Source organism: Amblyraja radiata, chromosome 33, assembly GCF_010909765.2.
Source record: "Amblyraja radiata isolate CabotCenter1 chromosome 33, sAmbRad1.1.pri, whole genome shotgun sequence".
Taxonomy (NCBI): domain Eukaryota; kingdom Metazoa; phylum Chordata; class Chondrichthyes; order Rajiformes; family Rajidae; genus Amblyraja; species Amblyraja radiata.
In genome coordinates, this window is record NC_045988.1 from 1,181,400 (window position 1) to 1,193,433 (window position 12,034).

The following is a 12,034-nucleotide window of genomic DNA, read 5'->3' on the forward strand; positions in this document are numbered from 1 at the left end:
ATACTAATTTTAAAGGTAACATTTTGCAATTCTTTTGAGCATGTCCCGAGCCAAGTGTATTTTTCCTCATGGTGTAAAGAAAGAACCTTCTATTATATAGTGCCTTTCATAACCTCCAGACAGCTCTATGAATTTTGCAGCCAATTAGATACTTTGAGGTATAGTTACTGTGTTAATATAGAGATGTAGCTCGTTTTCATGCTGGAGGTTTCCACAGTTACATGATGTTGTGAAATCAATGTGTTTTAATAAAATTGCCTGATGACTGGATGGTGAATCTTCACCAGGAAGAATTCACCTGGTTTTCTCTCAATGACACCTGGGGATCTTTTATATTCACCTCTGAGGATAAACAGAGCCTTGGATTTAATAATCAATCAATAGGCAAATGCTAATGGATATAGTTAGGAGGATACAACTTAGCAAGGGGAGAAAGAAATAGAAGGATATTGCTAGTTTGGGTAAATGTGCAAAATTGGTTGGATGCTCTGTGGCTCAATCAGCCTAAACACTACTGTTTATTAGTACATTCACAACTCTGGGTTTACTGTTGCATTGTTATAAAGTGTAAATTTTGCTCAGCTACATGTTGCCTCGTTAAGAATTTATCATCATATAATAATAACGATGTTTCAAAATGGTAGCTGCTTCAATTATGGTCCTCTGTTGAACAACAAAGGAATATAACTGAGGATTTCACGCTTTTTTGCTGATAATCCCTCAAGCAAAGTGTGTACTGCTATTTACATATTTACAATAAAATTCTCTCAGGAGGTCTTTATTTGTTATTCATCATAAGATGCAATCATTTTCATACAAGACAAACCTGTGGAATACAAGTGTGATAGCATATCAGATACCGTAACATGCTTTAATCTGGTACAAAACATAAGCAGAGCTCTAAATAGTATTTGCATTTTCAAAAGGCGTGATTGTAACTTTAAAAAGTAACAAAAGATATATGATTCCACAAATCATTTCTTACACTAAAGTCACTATAAAACACTATATCCCTTTCAGGCTTTGAAGAAGTTACAGTATACAGTGTCTTTCATGATCTTGGGGCATTCTAAATTACTTGACAACCAATAAACTACATTTGAAGTATAGTCATTGTTATAATGTAGGAAAAATGGCCAATTTGTACACAGTAAGGGAGTAACAAACTGCAATAAATAAATGACTAGATAATCTGTTTTAGGTACTGAATGAGGAATAAGAGTTGAACAAGGCATTGGAGAAAATTCCCCTGTTCTTCAAATAGCATCATCTGACCTTTCACACCAAATGTACAGGACAGACTGGGTTTCAATTTAACAGCTGATCTAAAATCGAGTACCTCCTTCAGGGTATCTTCCTGCAGCTATGTTCTTGGGAATGGTAGCCTAAATGTTGTGCTTGTGTTTCTGGAGCAGGTCTTTAATCCACAATATTTTCACTCGGGTTCGAGAGCAACCCTCTGCTCAATAGCCTGATTCTGAGAATTATCGCAATGAATTTAGGATCAAGATCATTTTCATTGAAGACTAATCTTAACATAAAACAAGCATTTTTATGCTTGACATCAGTAATAACTGGGATGGTTCAGAGGCTGTTAGCTGTCTGTTTTACCTAGTGAGTTTCTGACTTTTGCTGGGAAGGCCAGAATAGAACGACCAAAAGGAATTGTCTTGAGCTCCATTCTGTCGTTTCATAAAAGGTTACATGAATATTGTCCCTAAGACCAGAAACCTCTCGGGGCTCGTTTTACCTTGGGCATTTACTTTCTGTTTCAAAGGGCATTGATTTACACATAGGAGCATTTCTGCAAAAGCCCTGCAGGAGCTTTTGAAGAGCAGACATTAAATTTGTTGAAAATAGATCTTCCTCCACAAGTACCAGCAGTTTTACAACAAGAATTTTGAAGGTTATTAATCATTATAATTGTGGGATTTTGAAGCTAAGAAACCATGGCCATTAGTACAATATTGCTTTGCACATATAAACATCACAAGATATAAAACCTAAAACTTAATGCATAAATAAAACTAGTAATAACTCCCATTTTATAATGTTTCACTGTCATATCAGGACTCTATTTGCATACTATTGTTAATCACTTTCATGTACCTACTTTCTTCACTTTTCTCAAATATGCTTGCTCCTAACAAGGTCTAGCTCTCCTTGACTGCTCTTTTCATTTAGCCCAGACCATTAGGTTTGACACAGTGGCCATCATAGTACACTTTTTGTCCCTTCATTGTCCTGTTCATACAAATTTTACCAGTAGGAGTCATGAACTCATACAGCATATCGGATGGCATTTTACCAATGTACCGTGCATTGCCAGCTCCCTGAAAGAGCTGTGCAATGATTCCTATCCCTCACAGATTATCATTAATTCCCCTACATAGAATATTTTGAATTTATTTTTGAAAGTTAATGTAGTTTCTACTTATACTATTGCTTCAGGCAATGCATTCCAAGTAATTACATCTAAAAAAAATGCAGCTGCTTTTCCAATGCCAAATTAATTTGCCTCAGCCAAAGTGAGGATGATACTTGTAAGTGGGAGCCGATTAACAGAGGGAGGACAAAGTACCTGGCAGAGAACAAAAATGGTGTGGCAAATATTAGAAAATATATTTCTATGGCCATTGGTTTCACGGACCCATTTCTTACTGAACAACTCTTTTCTCCTTTCTCCCCATACCACATTTGTAAATCATATTTTTATCTTTGAAAAAATTACGGAAACCTTAATGGATCTATTTTACCTCCTTGGTATGTACAATGAATAACATCATTCCAACTCACACTCAACAGTCACTATACTTCAAGGGAGATTTATTATGTTAATATCTTTAGAGCTGATATATAAATGCAAGTACAAATTAAACTGAGCAGCTTAATTTTTTAACAGGCACCTAATTGGAGATCACCATTAGTCATGTCAATTTCTACTAATGGCATTGGTGGAAAATATATCCCCAACATTAGCAGCCAAAGTTAATGCTAAGTGCTCAATCTGTATTATCCCAGTAATGCCTACATGAAATGTAGTCTAATTTAACTTCGAAGCTGACTCAATTAATATATAGGGTTCAAGAATCACTCCCTAAAATACGTTTCTGTTGACAGGTCTCTGAATTCATTTAAGGTGTTTTTTTGTGTCAAAAGGTAAGAAAAGTTGTTGGTATTTGTTAAATTAATAATATAGCTCATCTTTATAGACTAATTGATAAATTCTATTTCAGATTGCACAGCGATATATTGATGGCCGAATGTAAATTCCTCAAAAGTGTGACACATGAAATAAAACGTTACGGAGCATTTCTTTGCTTGAACCACCTAGATTGCAGTTAACTGTGGACTCACAATCAAGTTTGCCGACAATTTTACCACATGCACTACGCCCATATGAACATTATTTTTAAATCATAGAAATATTCATGTCAGTCTTTCTTTAAATAGTTGATTAGATAGTATTTGTGGAACTCACAGGAAATGTACCGTGGGTCCAGAGCACTGTCCTCACATAACTTTGCCCTTTTACTGATTGTTTTATGACAATAAAACATTACATTTATGTTGGCTTTAAGCAACAGTAACGAAACATCTTTGATGTTAGTTCTTTTCACTCAAACTTCAGGGACCAAAAGTCAGCGAACCCATTGTAGCCATGTATGAATTGCTCATGTACTTCAATAGCTGAAAAAAAAAGGCTGGGGCGATACTCAATCAATTCTCCTCGATTCTTTGGTTTTATATTGAACCGAACTCCTTCCATGAACTAGGGCACACTAAATGCTTCCTGGCATCATTTGAATAAAGCCATGAACAAAACCTTATGGCCCTGGAGTGATAATGTTGAGATGCCTGGTGGAAATTACTTTGTATGGTGTACAGTGCTTGCCAGCTGTCCATTGCGTGGCAATGTGGTTGAATCTGCAGCCAATGTTTGATCCTTGCTCATTTGCAGGTTCTTCTTGCCCTACCGTAGCCTCTCATCAGATATACCGTATTTTCTGCTTATTCCACTGCAAAGCTACTTGGCCTTACGTGGGGCAGATAATTGCTCATGTCATAAGTATGTTGGATTGGCCAATAACCTATAGCTTTATTGTCTTTGACATCGGCATTAGGTTTTGCCTGTGTTGCTACTTGCTGCAGAGTAGGCTGACTTGGGTTTGGATATAATGGCATACCTGTTGGTATATAATACAAAGTTTCCATCTGTGTAGACTCAGAGGAGAAGCTCCTATGGATGGGGTGTTCATGGTGGTGCATATCTGCTTTATCTTGTGCAGAACCTTGTTGAGACAGTGATTGGCTTTGCATCTCCAGAGGTCTCTGAGAAGACACAGGAGGACCAACAAATACTCCAGGATAAGGCATATTGGGTAAATAAGATGGACCCATAACTCCTGGATGTAAGATGTAAGGAGAGAAAGGCACTTGATACACACCACCAAAGGGTTGCTGAGACATTACAACTTCCACATATTGTCCTGTTACTGGGTCCAATAACATTCTGCGTGAAGGTTGAACCGGAGCATCCACATAGTAATAGTTTCCAGTCTCTGGATCCACAAGCATCTTTTTCTGAGTCTGAGGGTACTGAAAAGAAGGGATGCCAGGATTACCTGTTTCTTGAGACTGGGATACATCACAAGCTGTCTCCACAAAGCTTGATGGCATTGTCCCTAGAAAACAAGGGGACAATTGAGGCTGACCTTGTTTTGAGGAGCCATAACATGGATTCTGAGAAGTCTGTGGCTCCTGGGGATGAGAAGGTGACTGCATTTCTTGTTTTGGAGGTTCAGTTAGCTCCAAGCTGCGCTGATGTTGAAAATAGGGCAATGGTTTAATGGCGGTAGAATGAGGGGAAGTGGTTGTTTGTCCCAAATTTGGCACCTGTGACCTTCGTTCCTCACTGGAAATAGCAAGGTAATTTACACTTTCCAAGGATGCTGATCCATGTTCTTGTGTGCCTTCTGCTCTAGCCGATTGCACACCTGCGCAGGAATTCTGCTTCTGATCCAGGCCAAATAGTCTGGTGACTGAATTTATTGGAGGAAGTGCCTTCACCTTCAATTCTGCTGAACTTGGAAGGATTTGTGAAGTTGTATCTTGGTATTCCACTAAAGTTGAAACAGGGATATTAGTGGCAGAGGCTGATGTGCTTTTCTTATTAACATTGCTTTCAGATTTGTGAGTTGATGTCTTTGCTGTGCTGTGTGTGCTCTGGTAATGATTTGTGCCTTTCACAGTAAGTGTACTTTGTTTATCTGTGACACTTATTGAAGAGGGTTGAGAAGCTTGTGCAGTAATGCTATTTAAAGCCTGATTCTTCATAGATGAATGTTTACTTCTAATGTCATCATCAGATGGCTCAGAGTTATTCTTGCTTTCTTCTTCTAAAATCAATGATAAAACATAACTGTCCTTTATTGGCTCTTTTAGCATTTTCAGTCCACTTTTTTCCACTGTTTGTGCTTGTTCAATGTTTTTTACTTGATCCTCAGAATCATTCTTGTTTTCCTTCTTAGACTCGCTCTTGCTTTCACTAGTCTCGGTGCAGTAACCCGGGAGTCTTCTCTGATGATCCTGCCAAGCCTGACTCTCACCAGCAGCTTTCATTTTCCCAACCCTTTCTTCATTTGACTTTCCTAGAACTTTACACAGATTCTCCAGCCGCACTTGTATATCTTTGACAGTTTCATATTTCCCAAATGTTACATCTATTACATCACTCTTTGATGTGGAATTATTTGAAACACTTTTCTCCTTTTTCTGTCCAGCTTGTGTCTCATTTTTAGACTCGCTTCTCCTAGGCAACTTTGTGACTTCTGCAGTTTGGGAGAGTGACTTAATCATCATCTTACTTTCCATACCATACTGAACAGTCTTAATATTCTCATCTTTTCCTATGGGTGTGTTAAGCATGGAGCTCCCAGAAGATTTTCTCTTCTGTTCTACCTTGACTTGACCTTCTGTTCCACATTCATCCTTTCCTTTGATTTTTTCAGTCTTAAAAACTGAATATTCAGAATTGTTATTTTTACTTCCCAGGTTTCTGGCTTGGCTTTCTTTGTTGAGTTGTCCTTTCCCAGTTAACTCTTGAGTCTTCTCACTGTTTAATGAAGACATCCTTGATGATGTCTTCTGAAGATCCAACTTGGAATGGAGTTTCTCCAATATATCTTTACCTGCCGATAACTTTGCATCATTTATGTTATGAGTTGGAGTATTCAAATGTATATTCTGATTTTCCACACTTTTAGGCTCATTAATCCCCACTACTTTGGTATCATTATTCTTTGAAATTGTAATCTTCTGGAGTTTATTTGTATGTTCTGGCCTGTTCTGAATTTCTCTTTTAGAATCAGCTTTTCCATGTACTGAATTGAGATCCTCATGGAGTGAAGATATATTTCCAATATGCTTCTTTTCACTGTTTAGTTTTACTGAATCTTCTCTTTTAGAACCAACTCTATTGGTTGGCACTTTGCTATCATTCTTCTTTGGAGCAGGCTCTACAAAATCCTTCCTGAACTTCTCTGCTATGTTTTGATTAGCCCCAATGGATTCTACATTCTTATCTTCTGTGTATGCATTAGACATTGATAAAGATGAATTCTGGTTCTCTACTCGACCAGAATGTCTTATTTTATCCTGTGAAGTATTAACTTTTTTTGGAGGCACCTTGGTATCTTCCATTCTTGAAGCAAATGGAATTTGTAATTCATCATCATTCATCATTTTCTTTTGGGAGTTCTTCATTTCAGTTGATTTAGTTGCCACTCCACACTCTTTCTCCCCGTCTTTTTTACCACTCTGAGTTTCAGTTCTTGCTTTTTGTGGGTGATCAATTGTGCTTTTGTTTGTGTTGAATGGAATCAATAACTTGATATCATCAGAGTATGTCCTGGAGGTGTCTGTGCTCCCAGCATAGGTCCAATATTTTTTGTCGACTGATACATTGCTGTTGCTTCTCCAACCAGTTGTCTTGCCGTGGATGTAGACTGGCAGTATGGGGGAACCTTCCACTGCTGCAATGGTTTGATCAGATGCCATGGGCATGCGTGAGCCATTGGGCTGAAGAACCTGTGCAGATCCAAAAGCTTTTGCTTCATTGGCATTGAATCTTAAGGCACCATAGGTATTCTTGACAAGCTTGCGGACATCCCGTACCTGGTGGATCGGACCTTTAGTTTTCTCTAGTACAGATTCTCTTCTTTTAAACTGTAACTCTTGGATCCTGCAGCCATCTGTTTCAAACTTAAATGAAGCTGGAAGGGTCATATACTTGGGGTCGAGGGCAATGACCTTACTCAGAGAGCCAATGTGTGGAGCCAACTGTTCAACAGTTCCAAAGGGATCTACTTGATGCTGGTGTTTGGCACCAGAAGCAGATGTCTTCCCTAATGGCTGTGGCATTGAGATGCTCCTTGAGACATTCCTTCTTTCCAAATTACTACCTGACTGCTTATAATTGGCTTTGTCCTCGCAACGTGCCACCAAACTGCTGGTCTGCAATCTCTCTCTGGCAGCAGGTGGGGTACAGTCCACATCATCTGAGGCGCCTCGGACGCTTGGTGTTTCGGATTGATTGTTGGCCAAATTTCCGCCCAACCCCATGGCCCTCCCTGGCCTCACTGCTCTCTGGGCGTCGAGGATGTCGTGGTTGGTGTGCCCGTCCACGGAGATGCCTTCACCCTTGAGGGAGCCGCCGCTGTCTTGCCGGAGGACGCCCCTCTTGTCATCTGCACCCTCGCCGTTCACTTCGCTGCTTCTCCTCCTCAAGAGCGCCGCCACATCCTCCCCCATGATATCACTCTCCGGCTTTGCGCTGGAATTACGCCGCTTGCCTTCGGCGTTGACGGGGAACTCGAATTCCTTCAAGTTGACGGAGGAGGGGGTGGAGGGCACGGACGAGAGGGGTTCGTGGACGGCGCCGCGTTCCATCTTCAGTTCTTGCTCAAACTGCATCTTCTTGAAGATGACATTGGAGATGTGGCAGGATGCGAGCTTGGCTTTTTTGGAACACTCCTCCGTAGACTCCATCCTCTGCAGCGGCCTCTCGCTGCCCCCTTCCTTCACCTCCGTTCCCGCATCCTCTCTGCAAACACCGATCTCCTCGTCCCTCGCTGCCATCTCCCCACACCGAGTGCCATCCTGCCCGCCACTGGCATCGCTGGTCCCGAAGAAGGTCAGCTCGCTTCTCTCCCGCTTCTTAAACTGGATCTCCCTCTTGGGGACGGTCCGGCCCTCCTGTGTCTCCACGGCCACATCCACACACTCAACCTGCCCTCCCCCGAATGAAGGGCCGCCTCTCTCCTCCCTGCTCTCCTCGCTCTTTGCGCTTGCGGCGCGGATGGGGGTGCCGGGTGGCTGGTGAGTTTCGGCCAAGTTGGCCTCACTCAGCTCGGCGTAGGTGGACCACTTATTGGTGGCGCTGCTGTCATCCGACAGCGACAGGGACCACTCTGTGGATGCCCTGGAGCTGGAAAGCTCGATGTAATTGTTGTGGGGACAGGCTAGGCTCCGGAAAGATAAAGCAGTCAGCTTTCGCACCTCGTAGTCCGTTTCATCTAATTCACTCACCAAACTGGCCGTGTCGCTCATATAATCAGCGCAGGCGCTTCCAACACTTCCACGAGGGTCCTTGGAGAAATGGTCCCCAAAGTCCTTCTCAATCTGGAACATCTCCCCAGTTTCTGTTCAGTCCGTGGCCTTGGGCGCATTCACTGTGCCTTCGCGCTTCTGCTCTCCAAAGCTGTGCAGCTTTCTCCCCTTGCTCACTCTGCACTATTCTGGGCAGTGGCTGACAGCTGAACCTGTCGCTCTCCCTCGTCCTTGCAGTTGTTGCTGTGCCCGTCCCTGCAACAACCCCCCTCCCCCGCCTCTCTCGTTCTTTCCCCCGTCTCCCTCTCCCTCTCCCTCCTTCTAAGGATGGATCAGGTTCATTGCATTTGCTGACTATCCCTTCAATCTCCGGATTGGCGTTTGCAGTTCATAAATTATAAGCAGTGGCTTGGACCAAAGGTTGTTTTATTTTTAATATTCCTGAAAATGTTTTCTTCTTGTGGTGTCAGTTTGGATGCAGAGTTAAATATCAGGCATCTCTCTGCCACCTCTTCTGTAGATCACCACTTCCACTGTATTATACAAGGTGTTTACATGTTCTATAGTAATGGGGTTTGCCAGCCTTGAGTTGACAGAGAAACATTCTTTTTGAGAGAATCCTCTAAATTGATATACATTTATAATTGTCCTTTTCATGACAGTGGAGGTAAAGGTCTTTTTGTTGGCAATTAAGTATTTTTGAATGATACAAAAATGTGAAGTACAAACACCAATTAGTCATAGAGTGATACAGTGTGAAAATAGTCCCTACGCCCCAACTTGCCCACACCGGCCAACATGCCCCAGCTACACTAGTCATCGAGTGAAACAGCATGGAAACAGGCCCTATGGCCCAACTTGCCCACACCGGCTACATGTACCAGCTACACTAGTCCCACCTGCCTATGTTTGGTCCATACCCCTTCAAACCTGTCGTCCTTCAAATTCCTTTGAAAATTACCGTTAAATGTGCTTCCACTATTTTTCCAGGCAGTGCATTTCATATGGCAAAAAATGGTGCTGTGGGAATTTTTTGTATGTCTGTCTGAAAGCGCAGACAAGGCCTCAATTTAACATTGCATTTGGAAATTAATACCTTGACAGGCAGTGCTGTCTTTGCATTGGACTGGGATTTTCAGCCTAGATATCTGGAAAAACAATTAAACCCATGGCCTCTTGAATTGTAGGTGAGAGAGATCTCCACTGAGTGATGGCCGATGAGAAATATGGCTCGTGGTTGTACTGATTCGCTCTGTTGACTGATTAAAACTGGGTTACCAGCAAACAGCTAGAAGTGGTCTTTCAGGTAAGTGACTCCTACTGACCGTGAATGTGCACATTTGACGGGTTCAAGACTGGCTGCATTTTTCTTCATGATTGATTTATCCAGCTAGCACTCCCCGTCTAGATCCGTTCATCATTTGAGCTGTGACTTCAGGTGAGGAGAAAACAAATTGGAAATAAGGAGGGGTATTGACTAGAAAGAGGGGTGTTCACTTGTACACCATTGTGTACTGTACACCAGTGTGTACAAGTGACTGTTAAAGAAGGAATGGTGTTCACTAGTGACATGAGAATTCAAATGTTACTAATTGTGTATCATGAATATAAAGTGGACAATAAACACTTGATGAGCTTGGAATCTTCATAGTTTCACAATGTATGAAAATGTATTTTAACCTTTTTGTGTATTTATAAAAATAAGATAAATAGCAGATTCTACAATCATTTTTGGATAATACTTTGTTACTGTATAGCAGGAGATTTTTTTCAGCAAATACATGGACGAGGTACAATTTTGCGTGTACGGTGATTTTAGTGCTTGGGACTAAATTGGGGTTACCATAGCAATGTATTTGGCTTGTCAGCAATTTCCATCAGACAACACTTTCATAAAAGGACCAGAGGTAACTTAATCAGTATTAGCTATGTGGAATGTGAGAGTTTGTTTGGAGAGTTCCTTCTCTGATTACAGGGAACCTGGAGGTTATTAGCAGAACTAGAATTGGCTGAGCATTTGTCATGTTTAATGCTGATTTCTTCCTGGATTGACCTCTCAATGAGAGTATTTCAAGAGTAGCCAACACCTTGCTTCAACCACTCTGAAATCCAACCAGCCACTGCATTGTAAATGCAGAGAGGGTGAATAGGATTCAGAGCCAAGGGTCAGGTTCTGTTTGCTCTGAAACATGAGTTCAGCAAGAGGATCCAAAACCTCGAAGTAGAAGACAGTGTTCCCCTGAAGCATTCAACTTATTTCACAGTGTTAACTTCAAGTTAACAAACCAATACAACAATGCGTTCATTTTTATTGCAGCTATTTTTAAAATTATTTTCATGATTCCAAATGCTGTCTCTTGTGATCATGTGGTTATAAATTCAGCAGGCACCCTTCTCTCTAAAGTACTCATTAGCTAGACTCCTAGTAAGGAATAATTTTTCTATCGTTTCTTCTAACACAATGTTTCTGCTTCCCTTCTCCTACATGTTTTGTATTTGCAATTATTTAGAGTCATAGTGATATAGCGTGGAAACAGGCCCTTCAGCCCAACTTCCCCACGCCAGCCAACATGTCCCATTCTTGTTCCTTTATATGCTCCCACAATAACTCTTCCATTCCAGGTATTATTCTATCAAATCCTTCCCTAATCTGCTTCCAATGAGTTATCATCCTCCCTTAAATAAGGAGATCGATACAATACGCAGTTCTCTAGGTTTGGTCTCACCCAATTTGACTGAAGTATAAGCTCCACACTTTTACATTCAATTCCATATAGCAATAATTGATAATATTCTGTGTAAGGAAGAACTCCAGATGCTGGTTAAAATTGAAGGTAGACACAAAATGCTCGAGCAACTCAGCGGGTGAGGCTGCTCTCTGGAGGGAAGGAATGGGTGACGTTTCGGGTCGAGACCCTTCTTCAGACTGATGTCAGGGGAGGGGGCGGGACAAAAATAGAATGTAGGCGGAGACAGTCGGACTGGTGGGGGAGGGAATGGAGAGATAAAGAAAGGGCTATCTGAAGTTAGAGAAGTCAATGTTCATACCGCTGGGGTGTAAACTACCCAAGTGAAATATGAGGTGCTGTTCCTCCACTTTGCGTTGGGCCTCACTCTGACAATGGAGGAGGCCCAGGTCAGATTGGGAATGGGAGGGGGAGTTGAAGTGCTGAGCAATCGGGAGATCAGATAGGTTATGACGGACTGATCGGAGGTGTTCAGCGAAATGATCTCTGAGCCTGCGCTTGGTCTTGCCCATGTGGAGACAATAATATTCTATATTATATTAATAATATTCTGTCAGCTTTCCACGTTACTTTCTGCACCTGCATTTTACGTGTAAATTCCGCACTAGAACTCTCAGATCCTTCTGTATCTCTGGGCACTGGACTCTCTCACCATTTAGTATTACTTTATATTGTTC

At 41.5% G+C, this 12,034-nt stretch overlaps 1 protein-coding gene across 1 annotated transcript; it reads right to left on the reverse strand.

The window, feature by feature from the left end:
- Positions 1 to 762: 762 nt before the first annotated feature.
- On the reverse strand, positions 763 to 8,788 carry LOC116991115 (uncharacterized protein C4orf54 homolog). The gene has a single exon (XM_033049464.1). It carries the CDS (start codon positions 8,689 to 8,691, stop codon positions 4,012 to 4,014), a length of 4,680 nt encoding a protein of 1,559 aa, XP_032905355.1. The 5' UTR covers positions 8,692 to 8,788; the 3' UTR covers positions 763 to 4,011.
- Between the last annotated feature and the right edge of the window lie 3,246 nt (positions 8,789 to 12,034).

Bases quoted from the DNA above. Each gene is read 5' to 3' on its own strand.
- LOC116991115 (XM_033049464.1), bottom strand. From the start codon at position 8,691: ATGTTCCAGATTGAGAAGGACTTTGGGGACCATTTCTCCAAGGACCCT.